Source organism: Varroa jacobsoni, unplaced genomic scaffold, assembly GCF_002532875.2.
Source record: "Varroa jacobsoni isolate VJ856 unplaced genomic scaffold, vjacob_1.0 scaffold_815, whole genome shotgun sequence".
Lineage (NCBI taxonomy): Eukaryota > Metazoa > Arthropoda > Arachnida > Mesostigmata > Varroidae > Varroa > Varroa jacobsoni.
The window spans coordinates 69,138-96,908 of record NW_019213717.1 but is presented as its reverse complement, the minus strand read 5'-3'; the positions used below and the strand labels follow the sequence as shown (position 1 = coordinate 96,908).

General features: G+C 38.2%; 1 protein-coding gene and 3 long non-coding RNA genes across 4 annotated transcripts in view; 3 read left to right on the top strand and 1 right to left on the bottom strand.

Annotated features, from left to right (window-relative positions):
• Nucleotides 1-47: 47 nt before the first annotated feature.
• Nucleotides 48-7,256, top strand: LOC111264046 (uncharacterized). The gene is made up of 3 exons (XR_002682622.2): nt 48-397; nt 3,110-5,228; nt 7,123-7,256. It is a non-coding gene; the product is annotated as an uncharacterized LOC111264046 (long non-coding RNA).
• Nucleotides 3,998-15,884, bottom strand: LOC111264044 (uncharacterized). Its single transcript, XM_022839628.2, has 12 exons — nt 15,472-15,884; nt 12,339-12,642; nt 11,786-11,906; nt 10,963-11,577; nt 10,387-10,569; nt 10,049-10,213; nt 9,682-9,768; nt 9,159-9,374; nt 8,902-9,012; nt 8,260-8,423; nt 7,114-7,382; nt 3,998-6,961 (listed from the first exon to the last, which is right to left on the bottom strand). The coding sequence occupies exons 1-12, from the start codon at nt 15,539-15,541 to the stop codon at nt 6,756-6,758; spliced, it is 2,511 nt and encodes an 836-aa protein (XP_022695363.1). The 5' UTR covers nt 15,542-15,884; the 3' UTR covers nt 3,998-6,755.
• LOC147752997 (uncharacterized) lies at nt 7,328-9,662 on the top strand. The gene is made up of 2 exons (XR_015312530.1): nt 7,328-7,419; nt 9,182-9,662. It is a non-coding gene; the product is annotated as an uncharacterized LOC147752997 (long non-coding RNA).
• Nucleotides 15,885-25,122: 9,238 nt separating the features above from the next.
• Nucleotides 25,123-27,771, top strand: part of LOC147752996 (uncharacterized) — an 8,062-nt gene continuing 5,413 nt past the window's right edge. Inside the window, exon 1 of the long non-coding RNA XR_015312537.1 lies at nt 25,123-25,871. This is a non-coding gene — a long non-coding RNA (uncharacterized LOC147752996). The remainder of the gene's footprint in view (nt 25,872-27,771) is intronic.

Sequence of the window (27,771 nt, the reverse complement as noted above, 5' to 3'; positions counted from 1 at the left end):
GAGGGGTCGACGCTGTCGTACCAATGTTACTACTTGCCAAAAGGCGGAGGCCAAAAAGACAACAGTAAAGTGCCTCAGTTTCGTCACATTATGTAAACTGTCGGTCTCGAGACCTGAACCAGGCAGCCCAAGAATATTAGTGATCGGTTAAAATGTTTAGGCCTTCAAGCTAGGCCTCAGAAACGGACAAAGCGCAAAGCAACACCTTGAAATTTTGTTTCCACTTGAGTGAAGAGAGGCCCGCTATGGCGTTGGCCACCAAGTCGTACGAAACAGAAGCATAATATCACTCAATGAATGAACAGACATGAAGGCAATTTACAGGCATAAATGAATGCGTTATTAGTTAGCTGCACCATCCTTTATACTTGACCATTATACAAATGATCATAACTTCGTGAGTATGTGTTTTGTTTGAAACTTCACGTAGCAGCATATCCCCACTTATGGGAGAAAAGCTTTGCAGTGAGACATTCGCTTCGTACCTTGGACGCCATTTTTATGTTCAAGATGCCACCTTCTTTATTTCTCAGTGAGATAAATTTTCAAAGAAAAACTATTAAGTCTTTTGGTGGTGAAACAAACGAAATGAAGTGACTCCCAAAGCTTTACTCAATGAGATTTAAAGTTACGTCGAGTTAACAGAAGTGCCAACATTGTACAACAACCCTCGAAATGACTGTCGATCTCTGGACTACTGCAAGTTCAAACAAGCATGTGCCGTTGGTGAAATGAAATTGTTGGTTTTGTCCCTATTGGTTTATCCAAATTTTTGTCGTCGGATATTGGAAAAAAACCCGCTGCAAGTTCCAGTTTAGACAATAGCATTGTCAGGCAATTTTCACTAATACAGTCAACAATTAGAGACCATTACCCCCCTTTATGCTATCATGGGTACGGAAACCATTTGAAATGAAGCAATCCAAATGTCGCTATAGTGATTATATCATTCGATATGAGAGGGGTTAAGCAGTACAATTAAAAGCTTTTTTCCTACACCGACTAGGCTAAACGTCTGTTCATCGCTCGGCAAACCTTAGAGGTACGCAAATGATTGCAATAGTAGGAGAACTTATCAGTGCTAAATATTTACAACCAGGTAGTTTCTATAATATTGTGTTATATTGCCATGACGTAAATATACACTTAAAATTCAATAACTGTAATAATAACATTCAAATGGTGTTTTTGACGACTGTCAGAACAAGGTAGTTAAAGTTTCATGTCGTGAGTATTCGAATGGCCGTCATAATTTTTACATTCCTGCAACATGATATATATATGCTGCATATATCTCCGGCTAATGGCTAGCTCGGAAGAAGCTCAGCATGTCGATGTTTCTAGGTTTTCAATGAATTCTTGACTTACTAGAATTTCATTTTCTTCGCAGGTAGCCGTTGTTAGTTCACCTATTCTCGGGGCGTCGCAGACAGATTGTGGCGTCCAGGTTGTCGTGTATAGATTGATGCTTGACGGTAGCGAGTCTTGGATTGTTCTATAGATTCTGCGTACAGCTTGACGATTCGTTCCATTTATCCCTAGTCAATACCATATATACAAATCATCGGTGCAAAAATAGATAGAACGAAATGGTGAAACTAAGAATAATAAGTTTGAAATGTCTAGCTTGTGTTATGTACACTATTATTGACTTCTACAAGGTTGGATAAGTACTTACTACCAAGTAATCTGATAAGCACTTGTCACAGAAGTAATTCCAGGCTGACGAAGGGTGCTGATCGTAAATTAAAATGGAGCACGGAATACTATCGATTCTACGTTGGTGTTTTTAGCCGATTTGGTTTTCCTTCCAGCTTAAGAAGTCTTCCCTTGGTGTTTATATCGAACAGAATATTATCATATGGTATCAGTAGCAGTTGTAGAATGACATCAGACGCATGCCATTGGAAACACTGTTTGGACTTGCGAACTCTAAAATTGCCAACAAAATTGCTGGTAAATTCAAACTACCTGTTCACATCTTACATCCCGAAGAGTTAGCAACTCTGTTTTTTAACCTCCATAAAAATAAGTACCACCCAGTTTAGTATATTGCATACGACGCGTTCAATGACAGGTCGTACCCATAGAAAAAAGCGACGAATTTACGACTGCGCTCGGTAGGCACACTTGTTATCACCGAATCTAAACAAGTTGCGCACACACATATAACATATTATCGAAGTTTGTGAGGGAACTTTGTATTAGTTCTGTAAGATATATAACTGCTAGTCAGTTACACTTTCGACAAAAAATACTATAATATCATACCCAGTAAAACGTTTGTAACACTGTATTGAAGGGATGTTTTCAAAGTACCGCTGTTATAAGAGTTCGATCCGATTTTTATCAATATAGTTCGTGCACATCCTACTATTTTCTTTGATGCAGGATGAAGACTGTCTGACTGTCAAAAGGCTTCCGAAGTAACGCGAAAATACCTCGTCATAAGTCAACATACGTTAACTTGCAAGGCTCATATTGTCATATTCATAAATACTGAAATAACAGATGTCATGAGAATGACTGTACCTTGCATAAATTCTAAGAGAACTCGACATTACTTTAAGCGCCTCTATTTTTTGTTCCGTCATTTGTTGCTCTAGTGTTTGGAGCATTGAGTCCACAATACCACTATTAGGCATTCCATCAAAAAGCTGGCACGATGACGAAAAAAAAGCTAATTATGCTCGGATTCGAACCTAGATAATCACGTGTCTCTCAAGTTTGGCAAGCAATTACAATATTCACAATGCCATCACCCGCAATATATATTGTTCTAACACTATTAAATATACCAGCAATTGTTGCAATTGACTTTTGCAGTAATCAGACAACTAACCTATGTAATCTGCACAAAAGTAAATCGTTACCTTGTTAACCCATCCGGCCAATCCAATTTTAACCGACACAAGAAAAAACTGTCAGCGCATACATACACGTAACGTTATTTTAGGTGAACTATATTGTCCTGCTTTTTATGTATCTCGCCATCATTGTGCAGTAATGATGCTCACAAAGCTCGCTCATAGCTCTCTCCATCATCATTGTCACACTGGAATGACAATAATCTTCTTCTTTAGACTCATCTATTCGTATTCTTTTTTAGAAGCGGGTCGGCAGCCACGAGGCAAGAATGAACGTCTATTAGCCGGCGCTTGCATAATCTCGAGACTGAAGAAGACGAGCTCTCTTAGACTACAGAGCAAACGCCTACCACCAGAAAGACAACAGACCGTTAACAACGGCAACACCAAATAGCGCGGTAAAATTGTTGTATACAATATGCACACTCGCGTTAAAGAACACCAACAAACTACTCTACAAGGCCGTCTTTATCTTCTGGCAAAATCTTTCAACACGGAGCTCGTATTACGATGACAGTGGGAGTCAAGAGAGCCACACGTCACGCAGCTTCTAACTGAATTATGATACATTTTAATTTAAATGTCAGTTAGTAAAGCAACATGGAATGCGAGGAACTAAAAATAAATTTGTTTAGATCAGATAAATCCTGCGTCAATTTGCGATGAAACCGTAGATTACTATAAATTAGGTAATGTGAGTTTTACAGAAGATGGCCAAACCAGAAAAGATAAAGCTGCCTATAAGGAAAATTTCTATCTGAGTACTTATCCGTAATTTGTAGTCAACTATGAGTAATACGAATTATAAATATAACATGTTCCGTTATATAATAATAATACAAATTTTATAGTACTTATGTGGCGTCGTTTTAGTCTCTTTTAGCCAATGGCTTGGCTTAATCGTCCAAGCCACTGCGTTAATGGCACCGATAACAGAATGAAAATGATACGCATACATCGAAAGTAGTCGTGTTTAAACTCAAAGATAGATTTCTTTAACACGTATGGACATAATTTTTGATCAGCCATTCTTGTACAACTCAATATTAATGAAGTTTTTGTATGAAATGGGGTCTATATAATAAATTGAAGCGATGGAATTTGATTTCTAAAAATGAAGACAAAAAGACTATCAATAGCTAGAACTTCTCTTTATTAATTACGTGTATATTATTTTGTTAGACAGACTTATATTCTCTACTTCTATGTTTAAATGACTTTGTAACGCATCTCCAAAAAGTATCCATTTGAACAATTATATAGGTATATTTGTATATCCAGTTTTATAATAATAACTGCGTATAATATATGATAATCATATTCGTATATTGAATACAGTGACGGAAAAAACGATAAGCGTAAAATATGGCGACTCCATTGCACTTCTGGCGCAGACGTCAAATGCGTACATAAACACTATTGTTTATATTGTATATGCCATCTAAAATCTCTAAACGACTGCTATATTTGTTAAAATTACATAGCGAATATTGGTTAAACATTTTAGCTTATCACATTCATCTAATCGAAATTCCTTCGACACAACCACCGATAACCCTGAGATAATTGCTATAGTTTTTGCGTGTCATCAGTTTTACACATAGCATACCTGTATAACTAATTCTAAGTGGACAACTTGCAAGATCTCAAACAATACTATTCGAAAGCAGAGTACTATGAACTTCAGAACTATGAACCAAAAACACGAATCGGATTAATAACCAACGTAGAATTGACAATCTTTTGATCATTGTTGCGTTACGTATACCAACATGACCATATCGCCAGGTTATGCAGAATAGTGAATAAGTTTAGCATGTGCTGAAGCAATGGATCCTCCTTTAATCGGGGAAAAGCTGGCTGGAAAAGATCTCCAAGAAAAAGTATTACCTAATCTTAATGTAAACGCGGTGCTGTTCTATTGACGCCCTATTGATGATACCTCGATGTAAGCCTCTTAAGCCGACAAGAAGCTGGCACGGTATGCCTATAATTAATCTCAGTTGTTGGTTCGTAACGTGAACAGCATGCTCAGCCGAACGCACAATTCTCGCTATCAGATAGACAAAATTGGAGCGACGAAAATAAGATACTCTTTTTTTGCACTCACTTCTGTCGATGTCGGCTCTCATTACATTGTTCCTTGCTTTAAATTAGTTTCTATTTCGGCTTAGCTTCTTAGTCGGTTACAGTCGGAGAAAGTTTTTTTGACTTCATTAAAAAACGATGCCAAATTATTTTTAGAGAGAAAGCTCGTCGACTTAGCATCTACGAAAGTTTTTGTGGCAAGTGAAGATGTACGTTCATGTATTTCTGTCAATTACAACAAGAATACGTGCGTTGACCAACGCCACGATCCCTGTAAGTTTCATAGATACTATAACAATAACCTGAAGAAATGAACCCTTGTACTTAAATTCAATAGGATGACGGTGAATACAGTTTTTAGCGATCTCGTAAGTTTAAGGCAACCAAATAATAAATGCAACCCAAGCAATCGTACCTAGCTAGCTTTTTATGCACAAATAATACAGTTTGGCTGAGATTACATAGAAATCCCAGTGCATTAAAAAAGAGGAAGGCTCTTAACTGCATCGTCTATAAAGTACATTGCCAAAGTATAATGTCTATAGGGTACAATAACTATATGATGGCTATGATATATATAATAACTATATGATTAGCTCTGCCGCAAGTCTACTTTTTTTTAAATGCGCGCCGAATTTAAGTGTATGAAGTGAACAGAAACATATAATAGAAAAACTGATGTTCCATACAAGCTCACGTTTCACAGAAGACATAAAAAACCTTTGGAACATTTTCTAGTATATGTATTTCTACTATCACAGTCATATGAAATATTGCAACGAAAGAATGCTGGTAAGACACTTGTAGTAACAGCTCATATGCTTTTGTTAATGACTCGTCGGGAGTCACGATAATTACACGAAGAGTGTCGCTGGTATGAAGTTTTTACTTTGAGTCGGTGCTGTTAACCGATATATTCAAGTGCCATAGCCATCCTTTAAGGGAACATGGTTTGTTTTTATGCTTGAGACGTCATCTGGCAAGGCCAGCTAATAAGCACCATTTCAATAGATTAGGATCCACACTAGATGTTCTCGTACTATAGAGTGCCTATTTGCATTTTGCATTAACTTAACTAAGTAATTACGTATTAATTTTCTGCGATCATGGATATCCTTGAACGTTTACTGCACAGCTTGTGTGACTTCCCATAACCAAAATTGTTTGGTAGGTGATTAGTCCGCGAGTTATTATCCCATATCATTTATTTGTATCGACTGTCTAAAAAGTATGACGTAGCAACCGAACTAAATTTGATCGTCATATCCAAGTCGAAATGCACCCGAGTAAGACTAGATAGAAGTTTGTCCTTTTTTGCCCCTTTTACAATATCACCACAATAATAAGTTTAATTCAGTTCCTTCGTAATGTATACATAGATTAGCTTATATACGATATTTGAGATATATTTCGGCTTTCATTAGTAGCATGTTATTGCCTAACACCAGCTATAAGCAACAATGAGGGTGTTCATAACATAATATTTACATATAAAAGTTTCGAACTTACGCGTTGTGTTGAAATGTTTTAAAATGTATTTAAATCGATATGCTTTTGAATACAAAATACGGAAAAAATGGTAGTGATCGATATCGCCCAACTAGGGCGTGTTCCAAGCCATATTTTCAAGAAATTAGTAGGATGCAACATGCTAGCATAAAAATCTCATAAAATATATGGGCTACTTATTTCTAGATAAACGGTGCATTTTGAATTTTAAAGAACATGAGGTGTACGACATTCTGCATTCTGCTCGGGCTCTTTTTTGGCCGCGTTTGATCGTCGCAAGCAGCTCATTGATTAAGGTTTTCTGCGCTGTTTCTTCGCAGCAGTAGTGAAGCTTGTTTTAGATTGTTGGCGCAGGTTATGCTTGTGTTGGGTACCGCCCGCGGCTACTTGGACATTCTTGGGCAAAAGGGATCTACGCATATAGAGCGTCTTCGTGTTTACCACTTCACAGTCTATTTGCATTACGGCTACGCGGCCTGGCGGGATCTTCATTGTATCTGTAATTAAAATAAACAGAGTAATTAGCGGCAAACAATTAAAAAAAGACTTCTTTCTAGCAAAACTAAAAAAATGGTCTTGGAAATGCGGGCTTCTTAAGACATGACTGCAGACAAGTATTCAAACGTGTATTAAAATCAAAAGTACTAACCATTTTTAGCTGAAGCTATCGCCGGCATTAGGAGCGCAATTTTGGGCCGAGCAGTAGAGTTAGCCTGACGAGCGCTGAGTAAAACCGTATCTGGTGGTCCTGAGAAAGCAAGCAGGTAGAAGGTATCGTTGCGCTTACGTACTTCATTTAAGAGAGCTCGTGAAGGCCATGAAGGAGGTAATGGGAGCTCTTTTGAAGCCACAGACGACCCGTCGGATGATGCACGGGGCCCTTCTTCAATTGTGCGTATGGGATCGGCATCGAGACCGCTGAAAAAATAGACGCAAAACATTGCAACAAATTACCGTAAAGTACCGTACCACTCGAAATTAAATAATATATCATACTATCTATATAAACTGTAAAAAAGTTTATATTAAGTATTAATTAAATAAGTAAGTATTAAGTATTAAAAGTAATATTAACTATAATCATGTTTTCAAATGATACGTCTTAGCACCAACTACCGTGACCTGCATATAAACTAAATATTGGCACTACATACCCAAATAGCTATCTATAGCCTAGCAGTAGGTGAACAATTAGATTAATTTTTCACAGTTAAATGCTAAAGGTAATCGGCTCTAACAGCTGTCAAGCCAAGACATTGAACTCTTATACCGAGAGTAAATGCATCAATGAGGTTTGTGCATTTCGATTTCTGACTACGCATAGCACTGATCTTTAACCTATAATTTATGGAGCAAGTTAAAATCTTGGTCACACGAATGCAGCTATTTAATAAACAGCAATCTAACTTCCTAATTCTCGTTCTAAAAGTCGTTTGCTTTTTCTATAGCAACGATTGATTTTTATCAGGTGAAAACCCTAAGTTCTTCCTACTATAGTCTCTTATTCTGGTACGTAATGCGTAACTTCCACCATGTTGTGTATGCGCCATTGAATCATACTATAAGCCAAGGGGAAGTCGCACCTGCACCCGATAAAAGGTGTCTGTGGCCGATACCCCATAGACTAATGTTCAAAGACGCCTGTATTGAATACTGTAATGCAGAGAAGACCACCGCTATCGCAGCGCTCTGTGCGATTTTACCACCCCTACTTTTCCTTAAAAATGGTCTTCTATAGCCTATACAAAATATCTAACAGAGGTGAAAGTAAATATTAAATCAACCTATTATTTACCTTAGTAGGCTAGGCCAAAACGAAGTGGAACTACGTAGAAAAGGCGGGGATTGCAGGCCATCAGTAAACTGTGTGCCTTGAGGAATCCCAGATGCCAAAGCCCATGCTCGAGAAGCCCAGCGACTCAAATACTCTTGTACTCGAAGAGATTCCGTTGAATTCACCTACATTCATATATCCAGATTAGGTGGAACATCAGCAGAGACTTATCAGCTCAGGCATTGCAGTTACTAAGTCGAATTGTTACAGAATACTGTTAATGATTGGGTGCGCCAAAGTCTATGGAGAATTTGAAAAACGTGTCCACATTAAAAATATGCTGCACAGTTAAATCCATTCTTTACTGCAGTAGTTTGAAACTTTAATAAATACGAGACTTTTTTCAAGATGTTTAGAGATCTTTGACCTATCCAGTATTTTGAATTAAGCACACGTCAACACGCCGACCTATGGTATGCAAAAGCATGCGTGACGCATCTGTGTACATTAATGTATGTATTTTCGGGCCACATACAATTCGGGAGCGTTTCTAGCTTTACGGGATAGCGTAGCATTCATCTAAATGGGCCTATCGCTACGTGTTCTATGCAATATATGCATTTACATAAAATACTTGAAATTATACATAAATGGACTACTAACCCATTGGCTGCCACAACCAGGTTTGCCTTTTGCCAAGCCATCTGCAAACGGCAATTCTTCAATCCCACGAGTCTCATTCATCCAAAGTAAATGTCGACTGTTCACAGAAATCTGAAATGAGAGTGGCGTTTGGTTTGGTAATCTATATTAGGGACACCTTTTATAGTTTGACTTGTAATCTATGTGTGGCCCTCACATAATTTTATTTGGCATATTTTGATGTTAATATGAAAAAAAATGTCTACGTATGAACATACCGGATGCCTTGTTTCACCCACAGCAGCTGCAACCGCCGTCTGAACTGGTGAAATGCGCTCGTCGAGAGGATCCGTGATATGGCCTTTAAGGACAAGAGACTGGCTTGTTTCACGAGGCGAACCTAGTCCTAAGTTAAATATAACCACAAGACCAAGCACACATAACACAGCTCCTTTCGATGTCGCAGCACGCAATCGACCTTCCAGCTCTGCTATCTGTTACCAATACAAATGTAAAATATATTTTAGATTTCGACTAGCCTCTATTTTCACACCGAGGAGATGGGGCATTTTCTATAACATTCCGAACAGCACCGTGTATTAAACTTTCAAACTTGCTAAAGACCTTTTTACTTACGCATTTATCGGAGCTTGAGAATAATTATACATAGATCGTGGAAATACTGATTTTCCAGGGCTCTGCTCCACTATATAGTCCGAACGACTTCTCTTTGATACCGTAAAACAGAATAATTTAAATAAACATGAAATAAAAAAAATGAATACATTTTTTTTGACTTACTTTTAGTTTGAGATTTGCATTTTCATCTTTCAGGTGTATATTTTCAGACCGAAGAGATACAACTTCATCTTGAAGTAGCTGGGTTTGCTAAATTCAAAATGGATTTGTAACAATAATTTAGGAAATGGGCCTTTGCAGTAATAGCATGAAAGAACTCATAATAATAACACCTGCTTAAGATAGTTGTGCTCCTCGAATTCTCGGTTGAGAATAACGTTCATTGCCGGAATTAAGACTTCATAATTGCTTTAATCCACATGGGTTAATCATAAATAAAAAAAAAAAAGTTGTAAAAACAATTAAACAAATAAAACAAGGAAACCTTCAAATATTACGATCTAACTACGTGTGCATTAGAATTATGGACCTCTTTTCGTCTTTGACGTGATTGAAGGGCACTCTCTCGGTTGCGAATCATCCGCTGACGCTTTCTTGCAAGGGCGTCCTCCATTGATATTGTTCCTGGAGGCATCCGGAGCAATGAACGCTGTTGTGGAGGGGTTGGAGCCCGAGTGGCCTGTTTTATATTTGCCTGCGTAGAACAAAATGAACAATAACGTATTAATGCTTGCCATCCTACGTCATTGAATGTTGTTTGTCCATTAAATAATGTACGTATTGCAGTTTAGGGCTTCCGATTTCAGGAATCAGGTAACGCGGCTACTCTACGTGTTACCTAATGCAGATATGTGTCTATAAACATACCGGACGCATTTCTTTATTTTGCTGTTGCAAAGATGCAAAAGGCATAGCGGTGGTAGCGGTCATCACAGGAATCATCGTACTCTGGGGTCCGACAGGAATGAACATTGTTGGATTGGTCGTGACCAGTCCAACCTGTGCAGTGTCAGCTGCTTGTAATAAAGTTGCTGGTAATTGACAAGTTACCTGAAAAAGTCCAGAGCAGAAGAAACTGATAAGGAAGTATGTATTATGGGAAACACGTATTGATTATGCATCATAGCAATGTTATGCCACTGCTTCTATAGGTTATATATATATATAGGTTATATATATATATATATACTATATGGTACTAAAAAAATGTAATCCAACCACAAAGCGCTATTGCGTAGAACATAATTCAACTATACTTAGGAAAACACCATGTCTTGTTGCCGGTAGCTTTACTGCAAAATTTAGCAATTGGTCAAACCGATCAGGGTAGGAGCTAATTATTAACTTTTTCGTTAGGATACCAAATAGATTTTCTCTTGTTAACTTTAGCCATGGTTTGAATGTTTCTGTTTTCTCATATTAAACTCATGATAATATACTTACTTGTTGTTGATGCTGTCCTGTGCGCAGAACATTTTGTTGTTGCACAAGGGGCACTTGCACAATCTGATGACTAAAATGAATTGCTGGCTGCTGTTGGGACGCATTCTGTTGTTGTGGCTGTTGTTGAAAACTGCCAGTGGTAGTGGAACTCAAATGGGATGCCATACTACTTCCGTTAATATCATGCTGAGGACAACTCTGAAGCAAGTCCCTCATAATGTCATCATCGTGACTTCCATCGGACACGCTATCAACGGACGTCCGCACATATTCCAATGACTGTGTACTACTGGAACCCACACGTAGATACGGTCTTTGTCCCGCTTTATGGCAATATGATGTAGCGATTGAGCTGAGTTCAGTATTTTCACCGCCTTCGGCCCATTCACCTCCTGAGAGACCTGAATCGCTGCTGCTACTCGTAAGTTGATCTGGGGAACAACTGCCATCGTGATGGTCCCCGTTCGTCAGCATGTCACTTCCAAATTTATTGTTAGCAACAACAGGTGTAGACACTTGAATGATATCCTTTTTTTTAATCCTCAACGCATCTTCAGAAGAGTCAGTTTTATGTTGTTCAACGAGATTGCTGTTGTCGTTCGTGGATACACCGAACTAAAAGTGAAAATAAGATATTCAAATTGAGTGTAAAAAAGATCGCAAATTAATATATGGGCCATGGTGCGTAGCATGAAATCGTTCATTGCTCCGAATCCGTGTACAAGTATTAGCAGGAAACTAATTTCATCGGAATACTGGCATGGTAGAGCACTCAGAGTTTACGAAATCGCTTGAACTTCAGCAGGGCTGGAAATAGTCTTACCCTTGTATATGTTCCCTTGTTGACTACAGCCTGTTGTCTGATCAGTAGTCTCCTCGGAACCTTTAACTCTGACAAAGACGTGTACTTTCTATTCAGACTTGTGGCATTCGAGCGACATAGGCTACAAGCAGAAGTGATGGCCACAAACAAGTATTACAACAAAAAGCATTAAATATTTCATACAAATAATATAGAGTTCAGTGAATACTTGAATGCATTGGCTACCTAAAGCTTGAACAAGAATGGCTATTCATTTACAATCTTTCAGAAGGCTAATTGGAGAAAGACCTAGCGTCAAGAGGTATTTCTATAGAAAGCCTGTTGCCGTTAATTGGCTTGAACTTGGTCTTTTAGATTTATGGGCAACTATTGGCTGAAGAAGGTAATAGAGATACAAACTAGTAACATTCGGTTCATACACAATAGATAAATGCGAGGCAGGCCATACAATCATTTAAATCATTAAATGTTTTCGTGCACTACAGCAATTTCGGTTTTCCTAGACACCCTACTTTATAACAACAATCATTTTACGGTACATAAGAGTACGTACAGATTAGAGATTTTCGCGCGATCTGACATTACAATGGATTCTGAATGGTGGATTTTCGGCCCTGTTATAAGCTGATCTGCCAAAGACAAGTTGTTATTTATAGTTGAGAAAACTAGGTCTCTATCTTCCTCCGTAAGCGGATTCCATTTTCCGTCATTCTCATTGATGCTGATATCATTAGCATCCCGTAGCTCAAGATCATCAAGTCGTTCATCCTGAGACTCGCACGAAGCGCATCGGCGATCACAACGAATGCCCAATATGGCAGCACATCGACTTCGAGGTTCGCCATCGTCGACGACATCTGAGACAATAATAGATTACTCTGTTAAAAAATGTTGATTTATTAAATAAAAAGGAGTTTGCGAATTATTATTCAATTAATATTAATGTCAGTATATTTTTAAATAAAGCTTTCCGAGCCAGCGTTATGATTCTTGTATAGCAATAATGTCACACCTCTTGAAACCTTTGATTATTGCTTATCATCACAAAAAGTAATAGGACCAAATGCACTTTTCGTAGCGAAGTAATATTACTGTATCTCTCTGTATACTGTTTCGGTATGCAGGGCTTATGGCATAGCAGTATAAAGGGTACTGGTCCAATAACACATATATAGATATGTACTATAAACTTTCCATAAGTCCATTAATTTTACGGGCAGTTGAGAACGCCACTGAGCATCGTTTAGAACCTACGGCAATACGAAATTAAGCAATACTATCAATCAATCAAGATACATTCAACAATCGCTTTGCACCAAAAGATACGGCTTAACGACAAATCCAAATTCTGTGGCCGGCTAATCTAAAATTTCCAGTACTTCTTATACCTGTCATTTCCCCACCAGAAATATACGAGCTTAGTCAAACAGTATAGATAGTCGAACATATACCGAATAATTTGCTTTCGATATACCTTGTTTGCCGTGACATGCTTGCCGTAACGTATAACCCAGATATAACTAGATAATAAATTGAACAGTATTAAAGTTCTAGGCGATTAAAGTGCGCCACGAAGAGGCTGTTGTGAATGTGTGCTTCAAAAAAGCTTCTTCGCATATCCAAATCGAACACAGAATCTTGCTGGTTATTTCCCTGATCTATCTCTATCTATACTTATTTGTTAATTACTTACTCTATCATACTTAATTGTTTTTCAGACATTTAAATGTTTTATTTAATTAATTCAAATAAGTATCATAAGCAATTTAAAGGTGACTTGCCATACCATTATAGCTAAATTAGTTTATTACAGGACTGCGTCAATTACAAGACCATCTGATTTTTTGAGCACTTTCAAACAATTGCTGTTATGAAGGTTTGCCAAAGAGTTGCTTTTGAATCTATAGAATAGAAGGAACCAGTAACTACCAGTATGTTACTTAATAAATATGGTGGAAGCAACACATCGACCTTAGAGTTACCTTGAATTTATTAGTTTACAATTACCAGCTTGATTATTAAATTCGTCGGCCAGCTTTTTATTGCAAATCAACGTTAATTTAAGCCTATAAGCATAATGCAAATACGTGTTGAAGCAAATCATTTAACGATATGTCCTTGATACCATGTTTGGTGATAAATATGCTTCTCATTTTTTACCGGACAAAAGGCTGTCAGCACTGACACTCCCAAGAAGAGCCCACTGCTCACTTTGAATACACTGTTTTACGAGTAAATGATAAAATATATTTACCACTTTTAAATATGATTATGCTTTGAGCTAGGATTGATAATTTCTACTACGGTTAAAGATATTAAATAAAAATAGCATTGATGCCGGATTAGGCACAGATGAAAGTGTGAATTTAATGAATACTACTGCGGCAATTAGATACGCTAGCTTTGTTAGCTAGCTAGCAACTAGCTAGATACTTTACTGCCAGTATATGGTTTTTGAGATGACTGATTAAAACGCTGCATGTTAAATAAAGAACGATTAGTATTTCTCATAAGGCTACCCCTTAATCAATGATTCTGAGACTTTCTCGTGTGACTAAGTCCTGCAACACATCGTAATCACGAAATCCGTCGACCGGTAACTTTCTATTTAGAGTGTGTCTCTTAGAGAAGTAACATGCAAATGCTCACTAGCTGCCATTGATTTTTATTGCACATGATCTTTTACACGAACTTATTAAAAATTAATTCTACTAAATGAAGTGAAAAAGCGCGAGATGTTTAAAACGCCCATATACTACATCGACGACATGTTATGACACGTTCCCTTTAATAAACACTAATAATCATTGCTCTTCGTTCTACAGACAAAAAGTAAGTATGTTTCACAAACGGAATAAACCTTCAATAGGACAAAAGGCCAAACTAGGGCAATTTTTGATTATTGAGCACATACTTCATAAGAAACAGCTTCTCCTATGACTGAATATACTTTTAAAAGAAAATACACTGATAAAACTGTAGAACTAGCGGGATTCTCGTTGACGATGGTAGAGCATGCATGCATTTCAATACATTATTCGTCTCAGTAGGCTAGGAACCGTATGTTGCTTTGCATGTTCATTTCGCATTTAAGTTGGAGTCCAAGCGTTATTCTAAAGAATACGGGATTATTAATTTGGAATAAAAACACCAGAAACTGCAAAATAAGCAATTTCTGTAACTTATTAGGTAGCTTTAATTAACCGTAGTTCACCATTTGCACTATAGTTCAAGTGTGCAATGAGCTTTGGCCGAATTTATTAGGGGAATCTAAACATGCTCTTGTTACTATAAACAAGAGGATAAGATATTATGGGTTTGCAATGAATCCGTGCGATAAGTATGAACTTGGGCAAAAAATATTTATTTTTGTAAATTCTCCGCATTTTCGAATTTATTGTTGAGATAACGCTTTATAGAATCCGCTATATACCATTGTTTTTTTATTATCTCTATCCCATTGACACCAACTTTAGCCCGTTTCTGCCTTTTCTTTGTACGTTCCATATGCATAATGCTGCCCGTGAAGGTGGAATACCTGTTTCGAACACCTGTTATTACTGTACAGGTCTTTTCATATAATAGTAATAAGTAAAAATGCCGGAATTGTATCCGTAGCTAAATGTACTATGCTTGTATTATATTGAGTAATTTTGATTGGGCGTGTTCGTATACGCAAACCGCACCGAAACGCAGATCCTCAGGTGAAAGCAGGTTATTCTCTAAAAAATCATCTTGTCCACTGAAGTGTTCCATGGCTTTCCGTCTTCTTCTTCTTATATTATTCTGCGTCACTTTACAATAGATAACCCCAAGCACTAACGCTTTATAACATGGTTACACAACCTCTCGTTGACGTTCGACAACTCATGACATATAGAACGAAATAAGCAAACCGCAATCCTGTGAATCACACTATCCGCTATGACTTCGGTACACAGCTCTGCCGTCCGTAAACGGTGCCATAACCTGTTACCCCACTAGTACTCAACACCCGACAAGTCGAACACCGAGTTACACTTGTAAAAAAAGGTATATTACAGTCAGATAGCTCAGTCGGCGAGTCGGTTCGATGAGTGACGCGAAAAACAAATATCGAGGTGACAAAACATCAACAACGCAGCAGACGACTCTGAAGGCGGTACTTTTTAAACGGCTTTACGCTTGGCTCGCCCGCGCAGAGCGGCTAAAGCTGGATAAACTTCAGATCGTAGAAGATCGAATCGAAACGAATCTCTTTTAAAATATTGAGGTATCGCTGTTCAAATAGAAATGTAGGAAGCAGCCGATTGTAATGTTACGTTTCATTATTAGTCCACATAAATCTAAACAAGAAGTAGGTTAATTTCTTCAATGATTGCAACTGAGCTGCGTTAAAGCGCGTTTTTAGAGGACATAACGTAAATTAGTTACAAAATAATTTATTAACGGGCCGTCTATGTCAGAATAATTCCTGCTGGCTGTAAATATATATACGTTTGGACCAGATCTTTGAGTAGACATTTTTAAAAATGCCTCTATTGAATCTTCGTGAAATTCAAAGTAGGTGCAGCATTTGGCTTTTTTGTGTGGTATTGAATTGATGTACTTATTCTTGCTTATTGGACACAACTTTCCCGTCACAAAAAAGATTTTGCTTTACATTTTACTTACTGTTACTTTTTTTTATTTCCGACCAAACCACTGATACGTTGCGTGTTCTTCACTCATATATTTAAAGTAAATTAGCTTCTTTTAATTCATGCATGTTTATCCATGTCCACACTACCTGTGTAATACTCATGCAGTGTTACAGAGTTGTACCAAGGATATGTCAACATTTTTTATGATATACTAAATCCATAATAAAATTTATGATAAACTGCAATATAAGCATTGATCATTTTCTACAGAATTGATAAAACTGGCAATTTAGGAAAATTGGTCTTTTTTTTTCTTTGTGTAACAAGACTGAGTTGTTAATATCTAAAGAATTGTGTTTTTGAGTATTTCACGTCCTGTACTAAAGCCGTGGCAATTCTCATTTCTTTATGTTTCAAAAAATGCTGAGGTAACGTCTGAAAGAGTAAATTAACTTTAACTGATGTATAATCATAGTCGATTATTAGTATAGCATGTGCACGGTAGTCTTTCCAGCTTGAAAATAGTGAAGAGAACGCTACCAGGTTTTTCGACCTCCATATTTTCAAGCTTCCAAAAAAAACAGCGCTAGAGGCTAGGCCGGACGCAATGAATAAAATTTTTAAATTTGTGACCTCGTACCTCTTCGCTAAGGATGCTAACACTACTTGAAAAATGACTAAAATTACTTATGAGTCAGTTTGGTATGAACATCAAAATATTCGAGTGATAATCGAAAGACAATTGTTTGGATACGTAATATTTTCAATACGCCTGTATACCCAGTAAACGGCTAATCGTATGGAACGTAAATGATGTAAAAATCTGTGCACAGACATGCAGTTAATGGGAAAGTGAAACGAAAAAAAAACCACCAAGATCAGTCCCATGAAAAATGAATCGTATTGCTTCATTGGTTAATTGAAGTATGCTATCATACGGATTAACGTTGAGCTATATGGAAAATAAAGGAAAACGGACCTTTGTAAATTGAAATGGCAAAAGTAATAACGAGCGCATGCAGCAGTACAAGTAATGTAAGTAACGTGCTTTAGTTAATTTAAACTTAATTGCTCGTTAAACACCGGGATGTTAGTTAGCTCATTATGTACCGCTCATGCGTTACGAAGTCGAGAAACGATATTAGTGAATACTGTAATTATTCTATCTAGTCAATTGATGAGGTAATTAAATTAAATAGAAAAAATATATGGTACATGCAACAATTTCACTGCATTAGTGAAAAATTATTTAAATTAGAAACAAAATAAATTTAATAAATACCCAAGAAGTTCTAAATTCAGGCCCCAAATGACCTTTAACCGTTATGGTAGGTAGAGCAGTTTGTGTGATTAAGGTGGCATTGTTGTAATGTATGTCTATTAACAGAAATTGTCAAGTCGGATCGAAATTGCCAGAATAAATCGGTATTAGTTAGTTTTACTACGCTCAAGCAAAGATAACTTTAAACAACAACATATTACTGGCTAATAAATCAGCATAAGACGTTTAAACTTGTAATAGATGACAATTCTAAAATTCGCGGCTTTTACGGAGACATAAGAGACCAATGCAGAAAACTTTCAAAATAGTTTTCCGAAAAGCCTTTACTTGTGGTGATGTATGTTCCATGAAAAGTCAGTTAATATAAATAGTTGTTCGAAGGTTTATCGCTAACTGACAGGCTTCAATCTACAGCGGAAGAGAGGTCGCCAGATCAATCGATTTACGGACGAGGTACTAAAGCAATCATTTATAGCCGACACTGACAGAATTCACTCATTTTCGATCTCAAATCAATCTTTCAGCGATTAGGCTGCGTCTTATAGTTAGATGGATGCTGCGGAATACCTAATGCACCACAATCGCAAAATCTACGGTTGGACAAACCGAAACGAATGGGTCTCATTTGGGCAACCTGTGAAATGGGTAACGATTGGCTTTTTCTTTCTCGAGGCGAATCTTCTATTTGTCAATACCAAAAGCATTTCAGCTTCGCTAATAATAGTGAGCGACTGTAAACGATATTTTAGCAAATAGTAAGACAAATAAAACGTTTTAATAATAGTAAAGTACAGAAAGGGACAATCATATGCAATGCTATAGAACTTTTAGGTTACACATAATCAATCCTCGGCACAAATTATCATTAGCCGGGATAACGAATTTAATATTAAAAACAATTTTATCAAATCAAAAATAAAATGAGGGCAACAGTCCATACAAATACTGAAAAAATAAGTAGCTCGCAAAAGCAAAACAGTACAATGAACAGTTCGACTCGACGGGGGAGAGGCAGGGGTAGTTTTAGTTGAATACAATAGTAAACATTCTCATTATAGCCGAAATGGTTAGCGGCTTCTGGAATAGTGATACAGAAGATAACGATGTCGATGACTATTTTGTGATTGATTATCTCTAAGACGTTTCGGCTAGAAAATCGCCGTCCCGTAATATGCCTTACTATAGCATTAATAATATAAATGAGTTACAAACTGTTGTTTAGGTATGGAGTAGGTATATAATGCATGTTAGTGTTGATAATAAACCAGTAACAAACGTTACAGTCTAGCGAAAGAGCAGACGATCAATTTTCGACACTGTTTTCCTCAAGTTTTTCATCAGTTTCGCGATGAGCATTGTTACGTTCGTTCGCATCAACGGACACGGTATCGGCAATACTTTCTCACTGTGTTGGGACGACGATTGCAGCTGGCCGGCCGTGTTCTACGGATCACACCCACTTAAATTCAGTGACAGTCAGAAATGATGATAGTGGAAATCGCATCATCTCAGCATATTAAAATCAGCTGTGTATAATCCCTTAAATTTGCCCTGTCTTCAAATGTTTTTTATAGCCGTTGAGAATTTTATTCCTCAAAATGGCGACAGTTTAGACGTTGTTTAACGACCTTAAGGGGCTCAATTCGATACAAACGAAAACACTGACCGAGGCAGAATTGGTTGACATGGTGCAGTAGTTTGCCAATACTGAAGACCGAAGTGAACCACCAGAGCAGAGACCAGCGACCAAAGACAAACATGAAAACAATCGTTTTTAAATTTAAAAAAAAAGATCCCAGAAATCGGGAATATCTGATGGATCCCAAAGAGCAGTGCGTTTATTAACGAGTGAAAAATTTGCTGAATACTTTTGGGTATACTTTGGCCACTCTATTGACTAGTGGAGCTTTATCTTCTTGATGTAGAAACGCCGCTGATAAAGGTAAAATTGCTTAGACTTATTCCCTATCATTCTTCTAGCATAAAAACGGATGGCATCCGTTTTTATGCTAGAAGAATGTTATGCTAAAAAACTGTTTTTAATTAATTACTTTTAAGAAGACATTAGCAGACTCGATCACGATGCATAGGATTGCGCTGAAAATTACTCCCGTATTTATCCGTCTGTTGCTCATCTTATTGTTGGACGACATAACGAGCACGTACGAGACGTAGTAATCTTTCTAATTTTCTAGCAATGCTGAACTTCATGGAAAAAACAATTGCATGGAAAGCAGCAATGAAACGGTCCTTAAATCGTTTTATCAGAAAAGGCCACCATTTTTTATCGAAAGTTTTATTACTGTCGTTAATATCGGCACTCATGCTTTTCGCGCAAATCTGAACATACCTCATGACTCAGAAGTAGTAATAAAAGATAGAACAACGCATATAAACACTCAATGGGTTTACTTGCATATTCGCCATTTCAACACTGTCGATATTTAAAAGTTTAGAAATAAAAGCCAACGACGTTCATAGCTTCATATATGACTTGGATCTTAACATCTGTTTCATGGAGAGAAATAGGGCTTACAATTTAGCGGAAATTATTCCAACATTCATCTAGGTATCGGCTGTGTGAATCATCAACCGTTTATGTTATATACACCAATCTGCTATTTTATCATTTGGCAACAGACATCATCGTACAACCCAAAACTTAGATAAATGTTTGTGCGACTGCCGCAGAGTTGCAGACTCATATTTTTACGCCGATCTGAGTGTCACATCTTTCCAATATTCTATATAAGCCAGGGCGGTTTTCTCTCTTTCTACTTATTTACTGTTTCATTATCTGTATATTCTGCTCGAAAGTGTTCTCTGCTTTCTTCAAGTCTATTGTAATCTCAGTGTGCAGTGAATGGAAGTTGAGGTTCGGGCTGCAAAAATTCAGACTCCAGATGGAAAATAATTGCGTTTTCAATATCTACTCTGTTTCGCCTTCTACCGAAATTGGCCTATTTATTTGTGCCGTGGCCAACTAACAGAACCTCTAAAAGGGGTTTACTAGGTTCAAGATTGACTTATCTATTTGAGCTCAATGGGTAGTTTCAATGGCTAGCAATATAATAAAAATAATAATATATAATAAAGTCCTCAAGTGTAACCTGCAAAAAGGTGCAAACATTGGACGTTCGTTAAACAGCGTACATATTTATCAAAAATTAGGAGTCTGGGATGCCCATGAATCGCGTGAAGTGCACAAAACAACACGACTTTTTTGGACGCTCAATATTTGGCCTGGCCCAGGGCAGCACACGGCTTCAATACTAAATTTTACGCAGATTTGTGACAGGTGAGAAGTGGTGTCTTCGGATCGATATGAAACAGATAACGACTTTTAGCTTTCATAGTTCTAGGAGATACACCTAAGCCCAGAGTTAAGCTAGATCTTCGTGCGGAAAAGACCATAGTTTATGTTTGGTGGGTTTAGAGAGGTCACACCTCCGACTGCTGCTGAATATTAATGACCGTACATTTGACTGTGAAAAGCGTTTCAGAAAATAGATGGTTAGACGATTTTATCATCATCATCATACCTGAACATTTCTGGAGATGGAATAAGTATATTGAATGTGAGATAGCGAAAGGCGAGGACTAATACGTACATTCATTTATTAATAGAAACGCTGCGTTTCTGAAGTAAAAAAAGGCTTATATATATATATATACAACCAGCGTTGTCCATTGCGCGCGTATTTGTGCGGTAAACTTTTAATCAAAGAGCATACGGGCACATCTTTACAGGCTAAAAACTTCCAATGACACAATAATTTAATAGACAATTGGCGATTTCTAGTAGACGTGATTAAAGTCGAAACGTTAGTTTTACGGGGCGTGTTTGACATTACACACAAGCTGCCGCTCACAAGAATACCGTTCCTTGTAACAAACACACCCTGTGTAGCGATACGATATTAGACAGCCCTGCTAATAACAAAGTGGGGCTCCTTTCGCACATGCTGTATGAGACAGGCACCGTTATTAGTGCAAGACAGGGTCTTCTAAAGTTTACCAGGAAGCATCTACGGTGTTTTTGTACCCTACTAGGACCTACTGTGCGCATTGTTGACGTTGCTCTCTGTGTGATATTTAGGTACACTGGACATTTTCGCTATGCATACGCAAGATATGAGCCTTAAAGACGCTCAGCTTAACTATTCATTCATTCAGCCAGCTCATAACGTCAAATCATTAAAAAAAAAAGGCCACATGTACAAAAAGCGTCAACTTACTGCAGAACATTACCGTAATAGGTTGAAATCAGTTTTATCCACCGAAACGCGAACGCGACATTATGATTATGATAATAATAATTGGCTATTTACAAAATTTAAGTTGCCGAACTTAATTAAGCGACATGTAAAGTTTACCCCTAAAAATTACCTCTGTATGCTCGGCTTGCCTATTCTATTAACGTAGTACATAGAGATTAATGAATTGAATTTAGTGCTTTTTTTTTAGTGGCCTTTCACATGGTACGAGAAAGATAACAACACAAGAATTGCTACAGGAGGTACCGCGGAAGATTCGGTAGCGCGCATCATAGCTAGCTAAACACATATATAATCAAATCATAGGTGAGCCAGTACGGTCTTATAGAGTAGTGCATCCATCAAAGGCAGCCTTGCTCGTTTATGATCAATCAATCACGCCAAGAATTTAGCAAACACGGACAGATATAGTTCAGGTGTCCTATTGTAAATAGCGCGTTTGTTTGACTCCGATAGACCCAAACTGCGTATTAGCGAAACACAGAAGTATTGTTTTTTATGCGGATTATTGACACTCATCTGGAAGAAAAAACATATATGACGTATTTACCAATACGGCAAAAAGCTCCTACGTGTCTGACCTATGCGTAGAGTTTCTTTAAAAAAAAACATCCTTTACACCGTTTTGGCAAGCAGGCAGTAGCTAGTAGTTTTGGCTAATGGTAATATATAAATAGCTATAGGGTTGATAACTGTTTAGTTGTTTTGGCGTTAGAAGTTTATAGCGCAATACGGCCTAAGGCCGGTAGGCATGCCTGTCCGTTTTAATTGAGAATAAGTCAGCAGTGATACTCAGCCGCCCAAAGTGCATATAAAGTTTACGAGTGAGTCTGTTTCCTCCGAGAGGCCGCTATATAACTACATGCAAAAAGACTGAAGGGGAGAAACCGAAAGTGGCTAGACAAAATCATGCATCATATCGGCCAGTGAACTTGTCATATCTATTTGTCAGTCATTGGACGATAAACAAGCGACCCCGACAAATCTCCGCTGCATTTTGCCGGTTTGCTGGATAGACAGGCCGATAGTCTACACGGTTAAGGCTTTCGACATTTTTATCCTGCTAGAATTTGTCCTTGAGTCTGTGCTTGTTGTTGTTTTACTTCGGTAATAAGTTATACGTTGTCATGTTATTTGCCGACGATAGTGGTATCGGCAGTAGTGACAATGTATCTGGGACCCTCGCTACATGAGTTATTGCTAACGTCTTCGAGCATTTCCACAATCATTCAATCTCAAGCTATTTAAATTTGTCAAGTAGCATTAGTTTGAATATGAGCATAAGATGGGACGTTAGATTTGGCAGTTGCGCAATACACGGGTACAGGATGACCGAGGAATATGTTGTAGCGATAATTTTTTTTTTCTTTCTCATAAACAAGCTTACAGATAGCTAGATAGAGCAGGGTAAATAAGGGAAACAATATATAAAATATGAACGAACGAAGACGCATGGGATGTGTTCGTTGTCAAGTGCTTTATGCACTGTAAAGCTACAGTTATTTTATTTGTGAATGGATAGCGCATATCGGGGATTAAACGTCGGTTGGCATATTTATCGGATCTAGAGCCCTGCAATTAGAATCCCAACGTTGCATTGTTACCCAATTCAATAGCTAGAAACCTTGACACGAGGTACATGAAACGTCGTAAATTGTGTAGACTGGCTGATTTTTATATTAAACGTGTATCACATACCAATTAGTAACAGTAGAAATCATCAGTGGGTCACTCATCGCAGCTTTACTAGGCAGCGATCCGCCGTCGCATTACTTTGCTTTCTGTCCTGATATTCTCGAAAAAAAAACATACGTTTCCGTAGCAATCAGCCTACTTAGGGGAACTGATATCTATGGAGGCCTGTAAGCTCTTGAAGCATTTCCTATTTCAGGTGCTACGGAAAATTTCGTGCGCTTGGAAACCGACTCGATACGAACACATTACGTCCTGTGGCCGCTTTACTCTTCCTTTCGATGTCTATTGCTTTATAGTGTGTAGAGTTTCTTCTTAATCCGGAAGGGGTCAATGTACATGGAATTGTACGTGCACAAATTAACGAAAAAGTACATAAAGTTCGTTCTTCAAGCAGATGCGCTCGTAAAAACACGAAACTCATGAACAGACAGCAAAGTAGGTGACACACCGAGCCTACTGTGCCTACTCATGAGTTCTGCCCTTGGAATTACTGATCTGTGGGTATATCATGCCATGGAATATAGGTAAATGAATCGCTCTCCGACCTCTGTTGACTGCAGGCCAATTATCCCACATAATATATTTTCTTCAATACGCTTGTAATCTGTTCTCTGATGATGTGCGGTGCATATGGAAGGCTTGTCTAAATGAGTAGTAGGCATTGTTAGCTTCGTATTGAGCATAGTTACTGATCAATCATAACAGCTTAAGTTGATAAAGAGGCTAAGATCATACCTGTCTAAAGGATTTCATATTTCAGTTTATCTATGTTAAAAGACGTTGTTGGTGGTGTTGTGTCTTTATCTAGAGAAATGTTCTCCTAAGTTTCATTAATTGTTATTACTATTGTTATTCTAGTGTAGGTCCGTAACAAGGTAATCCGAGGTAATACCCGTTTCTACATAGCTATAGATTCAAGTCTATTCAGTCTGTATAAGAAGAGCGGATGGAAGACTTTTCTCGTTTATTCTTAGAGGTGGCCAAATAACCACTTTTCTGTTATGCGGGAGGTATGCCCGAGAGCAACGGTGAGTGATTAGAGAGCCGATCGCGACAAGATCGGCTCGTCTGGTCTTTGCCAAACGTCAGGTACGATTATATCATAAGGCTTGAATTGACACACTGGATTCTCGCTTGGGAAATTGCTAAATAAGCCCACAAATATTGTAATTTAAGATCGTTATCTCGTGGTCAGTTCATCCGGTCTGTGACTTTCGATCAGGAAAACTGGCGAGTGATGTTCGCGTATTTTATGTATCTTTTCCGCAGTCCGCTTCCACTGTAATCGCCAAGCTCGATAATTCTCTTGGTAGTCACTACAACTATTTACTGCTTTCTGAAGTGTCAAACATGTGCGTTTGTCGTTCAGTTGTGGTGCGACAAGAGACAATTTGAAATTCTTCCTTACCGTCTATGTTGAGAATGATATAAACTCTAAAGTGCTTGCCTGCCTGCGTCATGCAGAGATAATAACATCGAAAATAGTAACACAATTATTATTTCTAGGTAGGTACTAGTTGAGATGAAACGATCACAGGTCAACTATTAGCGCGTCGCTGTCACCTGTACTTTTCGTATTTACCTGGCTACGGTACGCTCTTGTTGCTGGCAAAAATCGTCCGGGTCGAAATCTTATACATAGATTAGATTTGTACTTCATCTTAGCTCTCCGCCCTTTATCGGTTCGCAAGGATCAAACGCAAACGACGCGCGGCAGTCTTCGCTCCTCAGTCTTCAGTGGGAGCATGTTCGTCATTTGCGGCATTGCCGTTGTTGTCACGATCGGCGATAGCAGCGGCAGCGGTGACAACGTCCGCCGAGCTGTTGCTACAATTAAAGCGATGATAATCGTTCGTCGACGTCATAGAGATTTTATTTATCGCGTTATCATTTTAACTTCCCCAAGAGATGGAAAGGGTATCTAGTGGCGTGATCTAGACACTTGGCGTTATGGCTGCGATGAAAAGGTAACCGGTGCATAGTCGACTCACTGTGGCCTGAACAGCCATAACCACCAAAGATGTTCATATTGCCAATATATAAACAGTTGCCAGAGGCCGGCAAGGAGACGAGAAGCAGAAATAAACTACAGAAAGTTTATATTTATAGTGATGCTTACAAATTTGTGTTCGTGTATTTAGTTTAGATGATCAGTATTGTCGATACGGCTGGCTTGAATTAGGTTAGGAAACGTTAGTTTATGTTTTGAGGTAAGTCTATGAATTTTCACCTTTGTTAGTACATCGATTTACCTTAGGTTTTTCTATTTCATCGTACAATACGATGCGTATAGTATCAGAGATGTACTATTTGCAGAAGTGAACGCTCGGTCTATCGCTCTACATCATTCCCCTTACAATCGTACAATCATTCTCGAATGATATAAGCTATTCTCAAACGTTTACGAGGGATAGTATTGCATACACCGATAACTATAGCTATTTGGCTGATGCAGTTACATCTAGATGGATCTGGTTTTTTTTTTTTTTTTTAACTTAACAGTTTTAGCTATTTAAAGCCAGTTGCGACACCACTAATCCTAATTTAGGGTAGAGTCGCTGCAAGGATCGGCCGCTTGTCAAAAGACGCCTGCGATGGCAGCCTAGCGTTTAGGTAATCACAAACAAACCTGACATTAATGTGTTTAATAACATGTTACGTCCCTTACTTGTAACAACGCTGCATTAAATCAAAAAAGAAGTTTATCGAGGACACTTTAAAGGGCTACGGAATGAGAATCAACTAATGAAAATAATTAAAAAAGGGTGAGCTTAAGCTCTACAAGTTACTGAAACAGTTGGGAACGTTAAAGTGAACACATTCACTGTATATCGATCAACTGGAAAGCTGGCTTGAAGGGTTGTCTTAATACTAACCGACGCAGAGCCAAATGTGTTTTCAAGCCCAAGTGTATCCGCTGTACCTACCTACTATCGCCGGTCTCGACCAGCTAAAACGAATGAAAACGCTAGATTGAAACTTGCTGGTAAGTCATAAACTATAAGCGCTTAGATTGATTCTAATTCAAAGAATGATAAATCATGTACTACGTATTCCATATTTCGGCAGGCCATTATTACTGTTAAACTATTAGACTGCGCGAAACAAGCTAATTCTGGGTATTTTTTGCTGCAAGCAAATTAAGACCTCAGCTAAAGACAGAAAACTCTGCTTTACAAACACTTACATATACAAATAATAATGAAGCTTTGAAATAATAACAAGTAATAAAGTGACGCCTTGTCGTCTTTCATCATTTTCCCAACTATTCGACGCTTTACGTTTCTGATACCAGAGCCGTTCTATTATACAAGCGAGAATAAATCATAGTAGAGCTACTTACCACGTTGTTACAGTGATTATATCATAATATCACCGAGCAAATACTAGAGGGAAAAAAGTTTCTTTGGGCAGTGCCGTACATGTGAGATTGTCGATCGGTCACTTGATCGATTACTTGATTGTGCCCTTGCTGAGAATGAACCCGCTGAGTCCGTCTTTCCCGCAACATCCGCACTACCCTTACTCGCCGAGGATTGGATCCTTGATGCGTTCTGATTGATGCACAGAGGATGGTATTTTTAATATTGTGCATACTGATCGGCCGATCCACAGCATAGCCTTCAAGTTTTACAGCGTTAACGCTGCTGAAGCTTGCCACTCTGCTTTGTCTTACCTTGACAACCGCAAGCTACGGATGCCGCACATTGATATGGCTTTTTTCGGGTATTTCCTGTTTCCTTAGCCCTCTCACAGGAAGTGCGTGTTAGCATTTCCGGCATTTAGCCTCGAACTAACTCGCTGACTATAGTTACTGTGATGAAGTGCGCGAAGCTAGTTCAAGTTAAATTCAAGCTTAACTTCCAGAGCATTCAGCAAGCATTTAGCATGCACAACGCGTGCGAACGTCTCCTCGTTCTCCCCGTAGCGACAAAAAAATACCGACTAGGCGACTCGGCTTCATTTGGACAGAAACAATCACAGAGATCCTTTTTGAAGCCGTCCCACACGCGCAACTCGAATCACACTCGGAACGTTACCCGTAAATACGATGCGCCTTCAGTATCATCCCATTGGCCTACTATATGGAGCCTTCAAATATATATATGT